A 21,163-nucleotide genomic window follows, 5' to 3' on the forward strand; every position below is an offset into this window, starting at 1 on the left:
TTCCAGAAGAAAATATACTACCAGACTTACTGTGAAAATGCCCCTGCGCTGTTAAACATAATTTGGGAAATATTTAAAAAGGAAAGAAAAAAAACTTTAACAAAAATGTAGTTTATATAAGCTGGCAGCTAGCTCTCTGCAACGTTTACATGTTTGCACTCTAAAGCTAAGCAGGGCTGCACCCAGTCAGTACCTGGATGGGAGACCACATGGGAAAGTTAGGTTGCTGCCAGAAGTTGTGTTGGTGAGACCAGCAGGGGGCGCCCAACCTGCAGTCTGTGTGGGTCCTAACACCCCAGTACAGTGAAGGGAATACAATTTTTAAGGGAATAAAATAAAACCTACTTTAAAAATGACCAAAACTTTAAGTGTATCAGTGATACTAAAACAGAAATAAACTGATGTTTGCATTCATTTGAATATGTGTATGTTGCTTTATTTCCATTATACTATCAAACATTAACAAAAACATAACCTCATTATTATTTTGAATGGCAAATATATATTCATATATTTATTTTACAGAACATTTTAGAGCCCCAAATCAAACATAAAACATTACATCACAGTCCCCATAAATGATTAATCTCATTTCCATGTCCTCTGCATTAGGAATAAATATGTATACATTCGGGAGAAACGCATTTCCCAGAAATAAAAAAATGTATTTATACACTGTTTAAAAAATGCCAGAGAGGATCTTCCCCCTGTACTTCACAGGACACAACAGGAGTTGGGCAGCAGTGCTAGCGGCTCTGCATTGCATTAAGACTGTGCTGTGCTGTGCTCTTCCCATCCCCCATACTGAGATACCAGAGCAGAGCTGCTGTGCTGCTTTTGCAGAGCGAGAGGGGGTGGGGAGAGCACACAACCACAGACGCTCTCTTATTCTCCTAAAAACATATTTTTCCCCAGAGATCCTTTCTCTATCTCTTTTTAGATTCCAAACTGAAGCACAGTATAAATAGACGGGCTTATTTTGTGATGATAATGTATTCTGCCTTTCAACCACTTTGTGTGGTTTATCTGATTTTCTCCTTTACTTGTGCTCTCTCTCTCTATCTCTGTCTCGTTTTTCATTTTCACTTCCTGCTTGCAGACTAGCTCAACCCACCACCAACCCTCCCTTCTCTTACTTTCCCAACGCATTTCAATCAGCACAACCCCCTGAAACAGTGTTTCTCAACCGGTTTGACTTCAGAACACAGTTTATAACATTGAGTGAAGACACAACAACACCGCATCAGAATTGTCTTATTTGTATGAAATCATTATGAAATGTATTGGTAAAGTGTAGCATCACGTATGTGCACTAAAATATGAAAATGATTACCCTAGCTTTTAACGAAAGCACAAAAACTGGCTATTTTAAACACCAAAGATAACATGTAACCTGAATTTAAAGGTAACTGAAAAATTGCTGTTAATTTTATGTACCTCAGGCCATCCCAGAAACGGCTGTAGAACATTCAAGAATATTTTAGCTGAAAATGTGGAGCTCTGTGTATTTTAAATTGTCTCATCCGAGACATAAAAACATACAGGCAAAACAAAATAAATACATGTGGCTCCTGATAATACATTGAGGTCTTGTGAAGAGAAACAGTCAGTCTGTGACAGAAACTGGGCTTTATTTACTATATTACCTTTTTGGCAAACAGTCTGTCCCTTGAATTATTCCTTTAGTGTCACCCAGAGCCTTTTCCTTTCATAGATCTTAATGCGTTTTGATAACGTTGGCCTAGGCATTTTGGTTAGCTTTTAACAAAAGACAAAACATGTGGAAAAATTCCAACTTTTGACAACCACAAAAGAAACAGGAAGCATTTCTCCTTTAATTTATTATATAAAGTGACCTGGGTTTAGTATTCTAATCTTACCTGTATGCATGTTTAAATTCACGTCATGATAAGAATTTAAAATATTTTTTAATTCTGCTATTCTGTTCTTTAAGCTATATAAAAATTAAAAGCTTCTGGGATTTTATTGATTTGCCTTCATTTAACCTTTAATCAAATACTGGAACATAATCCTACAAACAACAACCAGAAAACACCTATGAAATAATTAATGTATCAGTTATGGTTGTCTATAGGTTTATTTTAGGGTTAAAAAGTAGTTTAGGAGTGTGTGAGGCTTTGGTATTTTATAGGTTAGACCAGTAAGACAAGCTTAGTTTGTAGGGCGAACGCACACAACCAGTGCAATGGTAATGCCTGCTATACTGTTTTCGTTCAGTTCTCTTGTACAGTCCCAGTTTTCCCACCAAAATGTGTTCTTGGAGCCGTTTTCAACCTTGCCGTTATGCAACGTCAATTGAACACCCCCTACCCAGCCCCCTTCCTCGAATCCATTCCGCACTCCTAGCAGAGTCCGAGCCATGTTTTACTGGTGTCAGCGCACCTCGGTAAAATGGCTGTATCTGAGTGAGCCTCGTGCTGGTGTGATCCGTTCCTCGGCTGTAGTCTACTTCTGCACAGAACCCCCACAAATTCCGTGTCGGTTAAATTTCATTTCCCGGGAACTCGTTGCGAGAGAGCCTAAAAACGGAGCCGACGCTGGAGTCCGGATTCGGTCCGGCGTAAGGGGTGGGGATGAGTCGGGACACGGGTAAATTGTTGTAAAACTATTGTATTTACATTCAATGTTTCTCGTTTGATTGTGACCGACTCGCCGAGAGGGAGAGGGGGGGGATCATGGCCGCACAGGTCGCCAGCGCTACCTCTCTCAACACCAGCCCGCCTTCCGAGCTGAAAAAACCGGATCGAGACCCAAAGGAGGAGTCGGTACCGGGGGAGAAGCAGCAGGAAAATAAGGAGCCGGGACTAGAGAGCGGATCTCCGGCTCGCGGGGAACTGCAGGACCGGGCCGATGTGGGAAATGCTGGGGGAGGAGGGGAGTCGGAGATGAAGAACGGCAACGGGAATCCGTCGAGGGTGAACAATAATCAAAATGATAGCACCGGAGCGGAGGGGAACAACCATCCTGGAATGGTACACCATCACGCGCCCGGGTATCAGCCAGCTTCCTATAGCTACGCGCAGCACTACGGCCGGGCCCCTTTTCATCAACATGGCGGACAACAAAGCCCTGGCATGGCAGCTGCAGCGGGGCCAGGCGCGCTGTCGGGCAGTATGATGGACCCCTATCAGCCCAACTCCCATGACCACAGCTTTCCGAACCACCAGTACAACAGCTACAGTCCGTTCGGGAACCGAAGCCCTTACCCGGGCCAGGGCTACGGCATGAGCTCTCCGCGCAGCGCTCCTCAGGCTCAGGCGGTAGGGGGGCAGTCAGCCAAGCAACAGCAGCCAGCAGCGGCTGCATCTTACAGCAATCAGCGATATAACATGGGAAACCCGCAGCCGACATCCACCCCGACCCTCAACCAGCTTCTCACCTCCCCGAGCGGTGCCAGGAGTTACCCCAATTACCCGCCGAGTGACTACAACAGCCAGGACGGTGCTAAGGGACCAGCAGATATGGCCAGCAGCGGCGGGCAGTATGGTGGGGGCCATCCGGGTTGGCAACAAAGGAGCCATCACCCGCCACCCATGAGTCCGGGAAGTACTGGGCAGCCCCTGGGTAGAAACCAGGTAAAATTACAACCCTAATGCCATGTAAAAACCATGTCTTATAAGTCATACGAGTGGCTGAAACGCACTGTGCTTGCTATTGTCTGAGCAAGAGACTCTATAAAATGGCTGCCTCCTTGCTTTTCCACAGCAGCTGAACATTTTACTGTTTTTATTAAGTTCTAACCAGAAAACTTTCGTGAAGCTTCGAGGTTTGTGCCTGGACTTGAGCTGTAGGATGAAAACTGTTGCCTATTATTGCTCCGTAGATCTGCGATTGAAAATGCGTATTTAGCTCAGGCTGCTTCTCCTTCGAGGAGGCTTAAACGCATTTAGCTTTTCCCTCATAGGCCTGTCTGTGTTTTTTTTTTGCTTTATTATTGTGTATATGTATCTGACCTGCGATATTTAGACGGTTTGGGTGTTGTGGGTCCGTTCGGAGGTTAATTAGGAGGGCGATTAGCATAAAATTAGCGGATATTTTGTGTGGGGAAAACCCGTGTTGTGTAAACCGATACGTGCGTGTCACAGTTCCACAGTCGATAAACCTATTTCAATTATTCCAGTTTAAGTGTAAAATGTATTCAAACACTCTCGGAAATGAAGTTAGGAGTGTTTTTGATGAGGAAATGCGTGAGTTTTAAACTGTGGACTCGACTGAATGTCGGTCTCTATGCGCGCAGCTTGTAAACACAAGCCCAGTGATTTGAGAAAGTGCAGATTGGTTTGCAGTGGGATTTGAATTGTGGAGGTAAAAATCCTCCTGTCAAAGGCAGGAGACAGTTGGTCTTGGGTTGACATGCTCGCTGAGATCTGATTGGCTCTGCATCCTGTGCTCTTGGCCATTTATAATTGCATATGATGTAACACTGAAACACTTGCTGATTAGTTCATGTTGTTCACCTCCCTCACTCTTGCAGTAGTGCAATGTGTATATATAAAAACAATGTGATCCATGCATTTAGCATTAATTCTGCATGCAGGGGAATAGGCGCTTCTTAATTAAATAACTAAACATATTCAGACATTAGTGCATTTAAAAGAATGCTATCACTTTGTCATACAAACTTTAACAGTTCGTTTAGGAAGTAGAGATCGAGTAATACTGTATTGGGATTATGAGCAAACCTGATATTATATAGGTAGTTCAATGTATAGTAAATAATAGGGCTGGGCTATTTGGCCTAAAATCCAAATCCTGATTAATTGAACATTTTAACTTGATTACGATTAATGACAGATTGCTTTATTTATTTATTTTTTCTCTTATAGTTCACTGACAAGTTATATACGTAAATATGCTCACATATCACAAGTGAGAGATTTTTGAATGAAGAGTGAACGTCAACGCTGAACAACTGAAATTAAAACACATTGTCTAAAACAAAGTCACTTTTTTCCTATAAAAAGTCAAAATAAATAACTGTGTAATTACATATTTTTGAAAGGTGCGCAGGTATGTGACTGCAAGAAGTCTGCGTCGGACCATATGCAATGCATGCACTCGTCACAGAAGTATAAATCAGACTTAACCGTAGTAGGGAAAATAATTGAAATAACTGACCTGGAAAAATTAGACTTATTAGGTGCTGAGTGTCGATTTCGATAACTTCGATTGATTGCCCAGCCATTGTAAATAGTTATTTATTATTTAAAGTTTTAGAATGCTTGTTTAGGCATGTTTTGTACAGACTGTTGTGTTTGCAGTGTTCATCACAACTAGGCATGGGACGATAACCATTTTTAATGTATAAAGTCAAGGTTTTGAAACCGCCAAAATTTTCAGCTATACCGTTCTTAAGGTATGTTTACGATTTTTTTATTTATGTCTTTTTTTGGTTTGTTTGTTTTTGTAGGACAACAGTATCTCCAGCAGAAAACATCCAAAGCTGGCATTTTAAATTGTAAATGTGTGTTTTTAAAACAAAAGCAGAAGTCAATGATTTATTTGAATTAATTAGCCTGACGTGTTTACTACTCCAAAATATTCTAAATGTTTCTCAAAACAAAATGTATTGTGTTCAATGCGGAAAAAAAGTTTTTGTTTTTTGCCCAGACATTTAAAAAGAACAAATTTTGGAGCAGTGATCACAATACCGTCTTACCGTGAAATCGTGATATTTTTATCCAAGGTTATCATACCATTAGAATTTTATACCAGCCCATGTCTGAGATATTGCTTAACTTGTTTTCAGATTATTTATTTTCCTATTGATCATTAATACTTGAAAATAAGGCTTCATTTGTTAAAACCATTGTAAAACTAATCTAATACAGAAAACTATGGTAAAGCTGTCAATCTTATGTGATGTTAAAGTCATTATGTACAGTAAAGTTGTAAACGTTTTGTTTAAAAGGTCTAATTTTAATATAGAATAGAGCTGGGCGATATGGTAAAAGTTTAATCTCGATAGTTATTTTCCATATTGAATGATAGCGATATACTTTTCAATACAAGTTGTTAACGCTTGCAGATTTAAAAGAGTACCCCAACAGTGACTGAAGCCTCAAAAAATAGAGGCTGTATTAAATGGTACAACATTTTAGGCCAGTAAACTTTCAGTGGCTGAAAATTCGATACCTAACTTCTGTTACAAATTCATCTGTTTTGATATTAGTTGATGCATTACCTAACTTTTACAAATGAGGCGTTATTGTAAAGGGTTTTAATTTAGACCAATTTAATTAGTTCATTTTGTTATTATACATGTTGAAGTAGCCTTTTTTTTTTTTGCAGCTTATGTTAATGATGTGATAATACTGTACATTAATAAAAACTTTATGGAAATTTAAATTCCATCATGTCTTATAGTAATAATAGCATATGTAAAAATGCAGGAAAATATAAATGAGCAAAAATACTTGTATTTCGTTTCTTTCAGATCTTGTTGCTCCTGTCTGTTGATATATTGTCTAAAACCGAGATGTTATACAAAGTCTGCGATCGTAAACTTTCTGCATTTGTGTCATTAGTAAACTGAGATACTTTCTTGAATTTATAATTATTGAAGATTGATTAATCTGCACCTTATTTCTCTAGATTGTTGGATATTGACCACGAAAAGCCCTTTTGAATTCCCTTTATTTGTGCCAGTTGTTTACAGTACTGTGTTGTGCACTATTTCCTGTCTGGTCATCCTCTGAATGCTAAATTCTCGTTCATGTGGTCCCTATCACGATTGTTTGTCTTGGATCTGTCCAAACACTTTTAAGTGCAATTTCAAGGTTGAACAACATCTGTTTACCAAAGTTAACTTCGTTTCTCATGCTAAGTTGATGCTACATGTGCTTTAGTTTTGTCGCTGTGCAAATTGTGCGTATAATCAGAGGATTGAAAACTCGATTTGCAAGTTTTATTTGTGCAGAGAATAAAATCTGGAATGAAACGTGTATGCAAACAGAATAATAGATGTATACAACTGTATGGACACACATTTTGTATAAGGAACCATTGTTTTAGAATCAGAATAAGTTTTTATTTCTGTAACCATTGAATGCGGCACATGACAAAACCCACAACACACACTTAAACCAAACAATATTGTGTGTTGAAGTGGACATTAATAGTTATTGTGTTAGTTCTCTTAAAATAGATTTCTTCTGGTCAACAAGCCACAAGAACTAAAATGTTTTAATCTTCAGAAGCATTGTTTTTCAATGTTAAACTATTTTCACAAATTCTTTTTTTTTTGTGAAGCATTATTTATAGCTTTCCTCAAGATTCTGGTCTGACCATGGAGATTTTTCACTTTTTATTTGAAACATTTTTATTTTTTAGGCTAGTTCTTGTCAAAGTGTTACCTGATCTGTGAATTTACATTTCGATAGTGAGGGATGGTGTGCAAAATAGTTGGTTTGGTCTTCAAGATATACATTTTAAAGAAAATACCGAACTTTTTGGTTTACAATTGCTTGCTTAAGTTAATTGTCATAGCTCTGATCTATATTTTGCTATATTTATGTGAATTCATTAATTCATAGTTCTTCTTTCTGCCGCTTCTGAATGGCTACAGTGGATCTGTTAGTCTTGTGGCGTCCTCTCCATCCCCCATGACCAATCACTGCTCCCGTCCAACATCCTCTCCTGCCAAGGGAGTCCTCACTTTATCTTATGCAGATTAGCCATGTGCTGCATTTATTTATTTGATTTTTTTTTTTTTTTTTTTTTCATTCGGACTCTGGAAAATGTCAAGAGCAGCTTGCCCTCAGTCATTTCACACCGGAGAGCGTTAACAACCACAGACCTTCTTTCAAGGTTTGAACTCCAGCCAAATTCAAAATGAACCTCCTAGACATTTCTCTGGATGGAGTTTCACTGGTCTGATTTGAAAAGTGCAGTGTGCAGTTGTATTGTGGCATGCAGTAATGCATTTTATTTTGCTTCTATATGTTTGATTCAGCGCCCATCTGTGAAGAGCACATAAGCTGATTGTACCATCTGTTTAATTTTACATTTTTTTAAATTTTAATGTTATCTACATTTTAACAATATATGTTAAGGGCACAGTCTGTTTTTCCGCCTGTTACGGTCCCTAACTTAAACATGCCCACACTCCGGTGTGACACGCTACGCGGGATTCCCTATGACGCGAAATTACGTCATGAGGAATTCCCCATGAGAACCAAACATTATAGTCTAACGATCTATCGTTCAGTAAAGTCAAACAAGTTTGGGATCAAAAAGAGAACAAAGTGAAACAACTTAAAGAGAAGCGGACGAGCCCCCAATTATGTTACGGTCCCTAACTTAAATAAGACTCGTGACCAAAAGACAACGTAACATAATAAACAACGGCCAAAGTGCTCCAGCTAAATTATTTATTAACATAACATAACCAGCAAAACAATCCAAATTGACAAGAGATGGGAAGCCCAGCAACATAATAAAGAACAACCAAACAAACCTAAAGCAGGTTGGAGCTCCCCACTCAAAACAAATATCAAAAGGAAAGCATAAAGGAGAACACAACAATAAAGCCGTCAAAGACTGTGGTGACGTGGAGGAATGAGGGCCGTAGAAGTCCGCTTCCGTTTGTTTTAAAGGCCTGACGCCACCAGGTTAACCAATAGAAAACTGAAAAGGGAAAAGGACAAACAAGATCAATTGAAAGTAATTATTAATGGCAGGAGTGAACGCCACACGCAACACCGCCACTAGAAAGTGCATATTTACAACAAACGAAAGCATAGTTTGTTGACGTCATGACTAAAGGCTGATTTATGCTTCTGCATCAAGCACACATGTATCGTCTTTGCACAGTTGCATACCCCTTGCCGTTGCTGATGTTGACGCTGATGCGCACCTCTCAAAAAAATGTACTACGTCAAGACGACATGTAGCGCAAGTGTTTACAAGTGTCGAGTCCCATGAAGGAACTCCATATTGAAACTTTTGTTTTGTGTTTACCTTATGATCAAGCCGGTTCCCGCCTCTGAATGATCGAGTTTTATCAATTTGTACATTTAAGGTAGAATTTAAAACAAAAACAAAAAATCATCTGCAAGGAAACACAATGCAGAGGACAATAAGAACCTTACTGCCAAGTGTTTCAGAAGTGTTATTACAGAGTAACACAAACAGCGCGCAGAAGTATAAATGTATGGCAAAGTGCAAGGCATACGCCGTGGATCACGGCAATCACTCCGCAGAAGTATAAACCAGCCTTTAGTGTGGATTTATTGAAGTAGTTTTTATCTTTACTTGCAGGACTCCTACAGAGCATAAATCATCTTCTTGGATGAGCTAAAGTATTTAAACCTTATTATCATGGTAGTATGAACCAAAGTAAAGCCACGATCACACTGCACTTTTCAAGTCAAAGCTTGTTGAACTCTGACCTGTGAAATCACATCACGTATTTTCATGAGACCAATAGAAGATCAAAACATGACCTCTACAGAAATGTACTATATGGAGCAATCGCTTGCTTTATTAACGTCTAATCATCTGCTTTTATGCCGTCCCTTTTCATAGCGCTGTATAACAAACTCTGGTGTGACTGCGGATAAAGGCTGAAGCTGTCGAAACGAAACCACTGAAGAAATTGCTGATGAGAGCCAAACGAAATGCAGCACCAAATAAGCAGAGGCTTTTTTTATGCCAAAGTCGACCACGTCTGCCGTGATAACATAACGTGGGGAATAAGCAGTGCTGTTTTATTGTACTAAATACTCTTTAATATTTTGTTGTAATGCTATACTATAGAGCAGGGGTGGCCAACCCTGCTCCTGGAGAGCCACCTTCCTGCAGATTTCAGTTGTAACCCATATCAAACACACCTGCCTGTAATTATCAAGAGGTGTTCAGGTCCTAATTAATTGGTTCAGGTGTGTTTGATATGGGTAGCAACTGAAATCTGCAGGAAGGTGGCTCTCCAGGAACAGGGTTGGCCACCCCTGCTATAGGGTGTATGACATTGTTAGACTGGCAACACAGGACACAATCCGTCATGTCACTAGTTAAAATTACTTAAGTTTGAATGTTGGTAGTTTGGTTCCAGTTATTGTAAAACTTGATTGCCAGGGGTATTCGTAAATCTATCACTTGTGTATTGCCTTGTAATATACTTGTGCATTTGACATCGTAAAACAAAAATCAGAGTTGGTTTTAATATTGTCAGTGTTGTTAGATATGACGATGTATTTACTTCATTCTTTGCGCACAAGCAGATGCAGCCATTTGAATGTTTTTGGTTTGAGACTTCCGATCTCATTCACTTCCACTCATTTTTAGGTGTTAAAAGCAGCTTGTTATGGTGCTTGATGTTGCAAGCTAATATTTTCTCATTATATTATTCTACTTTGTCTGTATAATTATGCAAACACTTGTTTGTAGAGCAAGTAGTTTGACCATTTTGTGCCGTTTATTATTCTTGGTCATTTCTCCAATAGGCAACCGAATCGGAAGTACTAAAACAAACGCAAAATCGAGTGTGTCTCTGCATTGAAGAATAAGGTCAATAGAAGAGCTTTGATATTAACGAGAATTGATAAATGCACTCGGTCTCATTGACAATGAACATGATGTTTATCATGTCATGTAATGGATTTAGTCTTATGAGCTCAAATTACAATACAGTTACGTTACAGTTTGTTAATGTGATGACAGTTATCATCTAAAGTTAATGTAGTGTTATGGTTGAGCATAAACACCCAAGCAGTGCATTGTGGGCTTGAAAGTGGCATGGAGAATGTATTGAGAGCATATCAGAATCAGAAAGGTTGAAAAACTTTTGACTTTATGCAAATTTCAAGTCATAACGCCGGGCAGCAACCAATCGCTGTGAAAAGTAGTCAAGGCAACATGTTGACGTATGGTTCTGAGTGTTTGCTGACACTGCACTGAGCACAGATTTCACACTGTAGTGGAAACTAGGGCTGCACAATATATCGTTTTAGCATCGATATCACAATGTGAGAATATGCAATAGTCATGTCGCAGGATGTCAAGCTATTTCAAATGAAACACAAGAAATGATCAAGTTTGGCACTTTAACAATGATTAATTGTTTAGTTATTTATAAAATGAAGACAATACAGTGTTATTTTAGATTTGATTATTGAATTTCTGTACCTCAATACTGTTAGACTCCACCAAAAACCATAAAGCGCTGTTGATTTCATTTCCACCCATTCTTTTTTTTCATCTGTGCTTTTATTTTATTTTGTATGTATATGTAAATGTTTAAAATATTATTTTTTTTTGTACAATTAATGCAGATGCCAATAAATGTAAGAAATTTCTTTCTGAATAGTCATCTTGTGAAATTATATTCATGTTGCAGTATAAATCACAGAAAAACTCAACGTTAAATGTCAGTTTTTTCTAATATTGAGCAAGGTTATTCAAAGTAAATATTGTAATTTTATAAATACATAACGTGGGTCTGGGTGATATGGCTAAACGTCTTGATATTTCAACCTTTTAGCTGTATTTCAAACTTAATTATTTGTTTTATTTTATGACGTTCTTTTAAACTCATACTTGGAGCTGCAAGTTGGATTGTGAACTGTTTTAATTAGGAAACAAAATTGCCAATTAAAAACCTCATTCAAATCATCAGCATATTCACAGAGATGCTTAATTTAGTGTGGATGGTTAATTGTCTTTCTTTATTATGCACAATTAGAAAAGCATCTTAATATGCAATATATCATCATTTTATATTCATTGTATGAGACGAAATAGTTTACACACACTACTTTTAAGATGTTAAATGCTCACCAAGAATGGCATTATTTGATTAAAACATGGTATGTGTCAATGTAAATTATTTAAAAAATGTAAAATGTTTATTTATTCTTCATGTTCTAAAAATTGATGTGGTTTTTATCAGGTTAGTTACTCTAATATGCTGAATTGGTGCTCGGGAAGCATTTATTATTATTTTAATATATTAGCATATATTGTTTTATTATCTTGAAATAATTGCATTGCTTTATTTCAAATAACTTGCTACATGTGGTTTAAGATTCATTAATGAATAGAAGTTAAAAAGAACAACATGTAGTGTCTATAACAGGATTGTTTTGCAACATACAAACATACAGTGCTCAGCATAACTAAGTACACCCCTCACAAATCTATCTTTTAAATTCATATTTTTAATAGGAAGCCATACAATATTGTATTTGTGCATATACATTAGATTAGTCGGTATTGTCTGAAACCAAATCTGGAGCTAATCTAACAAAACAACTTACAATAAATGTCCAAAAACTAGCACTAGCAAATTTCTATATTATAGAAAAATATTAAATACAAATTAAAAAAATTGAAATTTTGTAGGTTGTAATTTTTTTTTTTTTGCAATATTTTGCTTGAACTTATTGTATTATCTTTAAATTTCTAAATATGTTTGGTGACTAAAATATTATTTTAATAAATATCTGTTCAATAAATCTGTTTTGTTTAAATGCACCAAATACATTGCCTATAATCACTGAGAAATGGATATAGTTATGCTGAGCACTGTAAATGTTTTCAATTTTAAATCAAACCTGAAAACCTCAGCGGAAATACTGATTCTTATTGGCTGTTGTCATTTTTCTCTCCTGTCGCTAAGCATTAGTGTTTATTTTCAACTCTAGGTTCACCTAACTGCAAGGGTGGGGATGAAGATGATAAAGGCTCCATCTGATTGGTCAGAATTTAATAAACAACCTATGCATGCAGCACACAAATGCTATAAAATAACTGAATCTATTGTACATCTCTGCGAAATTGGATACACTATTATTGCGAAAACAATAATGTTTTGATATGTTGTAGCTCTAGTAGCCCTAGTATATTAGGATGCTTTTGAAGTAATATACGTTGTAGAAGTCATGACGTGAACATTTTTGCTTGTGAAATAAAGTGTTTAGAAGTCAAATTAGCACCCTTGTATTTTTGTATTTTGATGCGTTCGTCAGTAATGTTTGAATCGGACTGATAACGTCCTGACGATAAGACTGTAAATGAGAGATTTTAAGATTTTGAGTGAACAGCCATTGTTCTGCGTTTTTCAGGAAACTTTTGTTGTGTTGTTCATCCCAGAACGAGCAGTTGTTTTGTTCCCAAATATTTGCCAGTTTACAAAAACAAGCTGGATATTCCAACTCCAATATTTACGTGACCCCTCATCCTGGACTTTTATGCTCCAGCATCCGTCTCGGTGCGAGTCATGCTGGACCTCTCTTCATGTCATTAAGCCCCGTGTCATTCATTCGGTGCCAAGTTTGCCGTCTTTTTCCAAAAAAAGGAAAAGCTGGCTTGGCCAAGGCTCAAGCAGAGCTACAGCTGGGATGTGTTAAATATTCGGCAGACTGCCCTCCATTTGAAATGAGTTATATATAGCACTGTTGACTTCCTTAACTAAGGCTGAGCAAGGTAACGGTCAGGTTAATAACCGTGGGAATCAGCAGCGCAGGGTTATTTGCTGTCTCTCTCTTTTTCCTTCTCCTTTTTCCACTATCGTTTCCCCTCTGGCTCTTCTCTCTCTTCTTCTCTTGTGGTTTCTTGCATTTTTATTCCGTCCTTGCTTTTCTTTTATTTCCACCCTGGCTTTTTAAAATCAAATTCTCCAGTGTGGGAGTGCAGTAGTACTGAATAATGGTTTGATTTCATGGTTTCGGATAACGTGTCCTTGAGTTTTTGAATGCTTTGTGGATGTCTTTGTGTAACACTCCGTTTATACTTTTCTGTCATTATCTGCCAGTTACCTTGTCTCAAATCTTTCTCTCGCTTTCGCTCTGCAGACTCCAGGCTCCATGGATCAGATGGGGAAAATGCGCAGTCAGCCGTACGGGTCAGGTGGTCCTTACTCCCAGCAGCCTCATCAAGGGACTCCTTCAGGGCCCCAACAGGGACCTGCTTACCCAGGCCAGGGTTATGGTCCCCCTGGCCCTCAGAGATACCCTATGGGCATGCAAGGACGGATGCAGTACGGCCAGCAGGTCAGTGCTCTTTTTATTTAAGGGTGCACACTTTGCTTTTGCATTATTTATTTTTCTCTTAATGGTTTTAAGCAATATTTAGCTAAGTGTGTTTTAGTGCTGGCTTTTAGGCTGGTCATGGATAAATTTGACACTGGCACCACCAGTAGGTGATAAGTCCTTGTTTTATTCTTTTAACATATTAAACTTTAACACGCAAGAGCCAGAAAACGCCAAGATGACGATCAGCCACTGGCCTTCATCGGTCCTGGTAGTTGGTTTGGTGTGTCCCACACATCGCCTCTCGTCGGGTTGACATTTGATCGCGTTGGCCCAAATGAGCATGTCAAATTGGCGTCAGCCATCAGCTGAAGAGAGCTCTCCAACTGGTTTTTTAGCAACGAATCAGAGCAGGAAGTGATGTAGCAAGTAAACAATTCAAGTCAAAAATGAACACAAAGAGGCCATAATATTGATACATATCTTGAATACAATTTGGATTATTACATTATCAGAGATATTTGTCGGAGTATATCTCTCTGTGGTGGGTGACAATTGCGGTGAAAATGATACTGAACGCTGCTATGTTTACTCTTTGCACATGCCTTTCGGAAGTTCCAGTTGGCCATTGTGAACAAGAAAACAGATACTGCTGTCCATGGATGAGGAAAGACGCATCCTCCCACGTTGGTGCAAAACACACTCTCTTTTAGTCAGCTTCCAGCCGTTTGGTGTATCTACGAAAAGCTTTTTGGTTCAGAATTGAGCCAACACAAGGTGACAACACAGTTGGGTCTAGTTGTTTGGCGTTGGCCTTAAGGTTTAAATACTTTTGCCGACCCTCTTTCGCTGAAAGTTTTATGCATGGCCATGAAGTTTCCATAGTGATTTCATTTTTATGTGACACTCTATAGTAGGGCTGCTCGATTATAGGAAAAATCATAATCACCATTATTTGCCCTTCTGTGAATTTTTTTTTTATAAATAAATATTTCACAAATTATGTTTAACAGAATTTTTACAGTATTTCCTATAATATTTTTTCTTCTAGAGAGTCTTTTTTTTTTTTTTTTTTTGTTTATTTCAGCTAGAATAAAAGCAGGTTTAATTATTTTGATACCTATTGTAATAGCTCAATATTATTAGCCCCTTTAAGAAATATTTATTGTCTGTGGAGAAACTACTGTTGTACAATGACTTGCCTAATTATACTAATTAAGTCTTTAAGGGCCTACTCACACTATGCCATCCGTACCGTGCACAGGCCCGTTTCCCGGATCGTTTGAGAAGTGTGAGTGCGCTGAATCGGGCTCAAGCACGGTTCACTTGGCCGGCCGGTTGGAAGAGGCGAGCCTGACCGCGGTTCAAGCCCGAAACTGAAAGCGAGAAGTGTCTTTTAAGGGACTGTTTCATGTGGATTTTATTAATCATTCTTATTGTTCAGTGAACGCAAACTGCCCTAGATTATTAAAGACGCAAACCCCTCACTGCACGACAGCTGCGGACCTTCAGCACACCTCCTTATTCCTGCAGCACCAGGGCTTTATTGTTGTTCATGAGCGGCAAAAGTGGCGGATCTGTTCTGCGAAATATCTCACTGCGTGTCACCGCATCCCTAAGGACTGTTTGGCGAAATATTTGACTGCATGTCACTGCATATCAAACCGACTGAAACGATATAACTGGAGAAATCTCCACTGTGCTGCTGAGTGAGAGCGCTTCTCACTGAACAGCGCAGCAGCGATGACGTAAGCGTGTCCAGGCCCGATTGTGGTATGAGTGCGGGCTATCGGGGAGACTGGAGAGGGGACAAGCGTGCTTTGGCCCGGTTCGTGACAACTGGACCTAGTGTGAGTACGGCCTAAATGTCACTTTAAGCTGAATACTAGTATCTTGAAAAATATCCAGTAAAATGTAATGTACTGTTATCATAGCGAAGATAAAAGAAATCAGTTATAAAAAATTTTGCATGTGCGGTTCTGATATGGTTTTTCTTTCACATGTCTTTTGATTCTCAACTTGTTAGTTCATTACACAAACAAGGGTTAATATAATTAATCACTAAACACAGCGCTCTGACACAAATGTGCATGTATTTGATCATTAAAGAGCTCACATTAAGATGGCCTTGGATGTGTGTGCTCTGCTCGTCTCCGAGCCTGTCCGAGGCCAAGCGCAGCACACACACACAAAGCATGTGCTCTTTCATGCTTTTAAAAATATGAATGATGCACATCCCGTGCTGCAAAAGTTACGTTACAGTTTATGCTTTTAGTCATTTTCACGTGGAACTGAGCTTTACAGTGCAACAAATGCGTACAACTGCAAAGGGGGCGGTATATGATGGAGTAATCGTTTATCTCCATAAATGGTTTTTCATAATCGTTTGTAGCAAAAATCTAAATCGAAACCGGATTTTCGATTAATTGCACAGCCCTACCCTAGAACTAGGTCGATAAAAGATATCTATTCGCAATAAAATTTATGTCAATAACAATGATAAGCTCTAGACTTTTTTACTCTATATTGATCTAAGAGGCAATCACACAGCAGAAATGTACAACAATGACAATCTAAAAGTGTGTCGATATTAGAGATGTAATGAATTTTCAACAACCAAAAATGTATTGGCCGAAAATGATGTGCCATTTAATGAACCCTCTAATTTTTGTGGCTTCAGTCATTGTTGGGTTCTCTTCTAAATCTGGAAGCATTAACAACTTGTATCGAATTATGTTCAATATCAATATCAATTTTCCATATTGATATTATCATTCAATATGGAAAATAATTATCAAGGTTTTTGCCATATCGTCCAGCCAATGACTCTCTAGCTTGACTGGCTTATGCATATATTGCTTTGTTTTTTGTTTTACCTTTTTCTGCCAACATTGTTAAAAGTCCTAATTATATTGTGAAGTATCTGATATTCCTATTCTGAAATATGTGTAAGAATAAGCATTGCAACATTTAAACAGAATAATAATGATCATACTATTTTATCAATTACGGGTGATGGGTGCCTTCATGTTAGCCTGCACTTCAGTGGAGAGATCAGAGCTGATGGATTTACAACATGTTAACATATCGCAACATGCATGTAAGTAAGTGGCTGTTTACTAGGGTGTAACTTTTTTTGGAGAAGTGGGAGGGACACAAAATGGGGGAAACTGATTCAGTCATGCTTCTCTGTGGTGATGACGGTGCCTGGTTAAAAATTCATAAAATGTGGAGAAGGGGACACATTTTGTGTCCCGGAAATTACACCTCTCGCTGTTTTACATGGGAAAAAAAAATAGAATAAAGGTTCTAGTAACATAAATAGTGTGTATCTAATGTGCACAAAGCACACTGTACAATTGAGTTTTAGAATGGTTATTATTGTCTCCATAGATATTAGTGTTAAACTGAAAATTCATGTCTAATCTTATTAATTTTTTATAATTGTTTATTTAGTTACTTGATGTTCAGCCTGTATTTTACAAACTATAAATGTTATGGTTTGCTACTACTTATTTGTACTTAAATGTCTGAAAGCTAAAATAAAGATTTTGTTTGAAAACTCAGTTAAATTGTGATTTCTGATGAGCGCAGAGCTTGTCTTTTCCTGGCTCAGCACGAGTCATCACAGAACAGCAGATGACTCACTGAATGTTCTAATCACACTGGTGTGATCGTACAGATCAAAGGGTTAATGAGTGCTTCACTGAATAATGATTCAAAATAGCAGATTAGTTTCAAAATTTTGACCGTTTAAGCTGAAAAAAGGCTATTTGAATACAAAGTTCTGCATGTTCTGTGTGAGTTACTGACACAGTTTATGTTAATACAAGCATACGGACGTGTGGTTATCGCTGGTGTTTTTGTCAGCCACTGTTATGAGCCATTGATGAAATGAACCATTTGTCTCATAACTTCTAATACTATTTTTTGGTAACACTTAAATAATAGTCCATAATGTATTAATTAATGTATTTACTAAAATGAACAAACATTAAAAATATCTTTATAACAGTGCTTATTCATCTTCATTAACATTAGGTAATGTTAAGTTAAATAATGTTAGTGCATGTTAACTCCTGGTGCACTAACCAATGTTAACAAGCACAAATAAAGATTTAAATAATGCATTAGTTAATTTTGAACTATGATTAATAAATGCTTTAATATATTATTCATACTTACTGTTAGTAAATACAATAACTAATGCTTCATTATCCTAAAGTGTTACCTATTTTTTTATCACTTCACACTTGTTATTGTTTTGTTGTTGTTGTTGTTGTCGATGACAACATGCATTAAACATTGCTGTAAACTTGTATACAGGAATACGACCCAGTGTTTCCTCTAGGATTTTTTCTAGCTGTGGCTGAAGGCCTTTTTTACACAAATCTACCAACTACCTGTGGCGTTATTTCAATGACAAATGTCATAAACGCAGTATTAGAAGTTGAGATCGCTCTCAAATAAACGCTGCTGAGTGCGATTTAAGCCAACCATTATTAGATTTGCTAGGAATATTTCTGAATGTCTCTAATAGACCTAGAGAGTGATATTAATGCGCCCTGAAGTAAAGTGAAATGGCTATATGTCGTGTTTGCTGGCCTCACGCATCACACACCTGTCAGTCAGTCAGGACGTAACCTTAAAGGGTTAAACAAATGACGCACAGCACTACTATGGTTACAGAAAAGTTTGCGCTTTTATAATTCACTTATGTTTAATAAGTTTTGGTGCGATTATTTCCCGCTATTAAAAAAATAAAGTGTTTTGAATGAGAAGTTGTAATGTAGCCGTGGCGGGATGAATTTTGGCATGCCGCCCCGCCATAGAAAAAATGAATGTAGCATAAACCACGCGACCTGTATATAATGTTCATAATACATCCATTTGTAAATATTAGACAGTTTTTCTATAATTGCACTTTATAACTTGTATCTATATCCTGCACTTGCTGCTGTTGCACTGTTGGTTAGACCTAAACTGAATCTAATCTAAACTTACAACAAATGCCTCACTGAAATAATAATTTATGTATGGTTTAATTCTCGGGGGGGAAAAATCTCAGCTTATTCCATGGCATTAGCAATTTGTTGGATATTGTGACCTAGCTCTGATGAGATCTCTAGCCATTCCCAGCATAAAGTGTTGTTGGGCCCATTATACACAGGTTTTTAAGTAATGTTCAATTATGTTTTGTGTCTTTTGCAATCAATTCTCCTGTTCTTGTATTTATGCTCGTAAAATTGAATTAGAATTTTTTTTTACGATTTCCAACCCTGAAAAAGATGTGGAATTGTGCAGTTTTGTACTTGTACTGTGTGTTAAAACACTTGGAGCAGTTCGCAGATAGATGTTTTTATTTGGTCTTAAAGCCCTTATTTAACCAGGCTAAAATCAAAAGAAGTTTGAACAGCTACAGTTATACTCCAATTAAACACCAATACAGCTGTTAGCCGAGTTTAGATGAATAAATAGGGTTTTTCCTCTTAATAATAAAATAAATGCACAACTGAAATTACAGTGGATTGAAAATGGCCATAAGCAAAGTATGCTAAAATAATGGCATTAATACATTTGCATCAGCACCCCAGTCAAGTCACGTATAATACAGCACTTTATACTATAGATTCCTTTAAAGCAAGCACTTTTATAGTGTTAAATTAAAGGTTAAAAAAAGCATCTGCTTTTATTTTAATTAGAATTACTCTGCACTTTAGTTTTTACTATTAAGCTTCACATGCTTTTAGTCTTGGAATTTCAAGACATGTTTACTTTTAGAGTTCTTAATACAACAGATTGCTTTAAAATGGTTTTACAGTAACGAACCGGAAAGCCACATCAGTGTCACTAATTGATTTCAAAGGAAGTGTTCACTTTGTCTGTAGAATGTCAGTGACTACGTCCACATGGACATCAGTAATCAAATTATTTGCCTTAGTCTAAATATGACAAAAATGCCCTAAAGGCGTTTACATGAGTTGCTTTTTGATTGTTCTTATCATGATCCTGTTTTACATGTTGTAACACATAATTCGATTAACTTAAGTCATTGTGTCACCACACTATCCACATTTCCTCTGGAGTTTCGTTGAATTTTGCATCTTTCATTTTTAATTTGTTGGCTTTAAATGCAGTTTGGCAGTTCAAGCCCATTATGCATGTTTCCTGTGACAAACGAGATGTTGGATGTTAGTATGAACTGCTGGAGGAGTGTTGTTTTAATGGAATTTGATAATGCAGGTCGTACGGGGGAAAAAACCCTTCACATTTTATATTTGTGTCTATGGCATAGGGCTGCACGATTCTGGCTAAAATGTGAACCACGATTTGTTTTGGTTAATCAAAATCACGATTCGTTCTCACGATGATTTAGATGTAAAATAAAGGTTAATATGAGTAGGCTATTATTATTGTTAATTGTCAAACATCTCGTCACCTTGGAATTATAAGGTTCTCTCTGCGTTCTGAATGATTTTGAGATATTGAGCTTCAAAGTTTTTGCAATCCATACTGCAAACAGTATGTGTGCAACATTTTTTAAATGTCTTAATGTAAACAATAAGTTGTCATTTAATAAGAATGTCAATAACTCAATTTTGACAAAAATATCAGATTGAACCAGAGGTGCAGTGAATAGTGTCAAACAGCCATCTGTGTATAGACTATCCTGTCACAAAACTTGTCAAAGTCATACATGACGTTAACCGTGCATTCACACAGGGATTCAGCGTCAAGGCTTGAACGAGGGCATGTCTGAAGTTGGGGCTGACGCGATCGTCATAGCAGCTTCAACTAAGGAAATTAGTCCACAATCGGCTTGGGTATTTGCATAAAGCAAACTGATTGGCTGATGCTTCCATTGGTGTTGAGTAGGGATGTAATGGTATCAGAATTTCACGTTACGGTAATACCTCGGTATGAATGTCACGGTACGGTATTTATTGAATCATTTACAGGAAAAAACAAAACTTATGAAAATACTCCAAAAAAGTGCCAAAAGTGTCAATGACATACAAATTAGCCATCTATCTGTAAGCTTTGAAACAGGAACCTCAATTTTAATAACAAAAAAATATTAAACCATGTAAAAAAATTAAGTTTCAATTTAGTGTTGTTGAAAACTCATCACATTCAACATTTAATCACTCACTCACTTAGACAGAGATGGG

The 21,163-nt window shown here is 37.5% G+C and overlaps 1 protein-coding gene and 1 long non-coding RNA gene across 3 annotated transcripts in view; one reads left to right on the forward strand and one right to left on the reverse strand.

The window, feature by feature from the left end:
* Positions 1-2,437: 2,437 nt before the first annotated feature.
* LOC141378237 (uncharacterized) lies at positions 2,438-11,326 on the reverse strand. Its single transcript, XR_012392245.1, has 2 exons — positions 8,725-11,326; positions 2,438-8,095 (listed from the first exon to the last, which is right to left on the reverse strand). It is a non-coding gene; the product is annotated as an uncharacterized lncRNA (long non-coding RNA).
* Positions 2,438-21,163, forward strand: part of arid1aa (AT-rich interaction domain 1Aa) — a 36,512-nt gene continuing 17,786 nt past the window's right edge. For both annotated transcript variants that reach the window (XM_021466949.3, XM_021466950.3), the window contains exons 1-2: positions 2,438-3,596; positions 13,815-14,012. In XM_021466949.3, the coding sequence (XP_021322624.2) occupies positions 2,697-3,596; positions 13,815-14,012 (1,098 nt within the window). In that variant the 5' untranslated portion in view covers positions 2,438-2,696. The remainder of the gene's footprint in view (positions 3,597-13,814; positions 14,013-21,163) is intronic.

The sequence above is a fragment of the Danio rerio genome, chromosome 16 (genome assembly GCF_049306965.1).
Source record: "Danio rerio strain Tuebingen ecotype United States chromosome 16, GRCz12tu, whole genome shotgun sequence".
In the NCBI taxonomy this organism is placed as follows: Eukaryota; Metazoa; Chordata; class Actinopteri; order Cypriniformes; family Danionidae; genus Danio; species Danio rerio.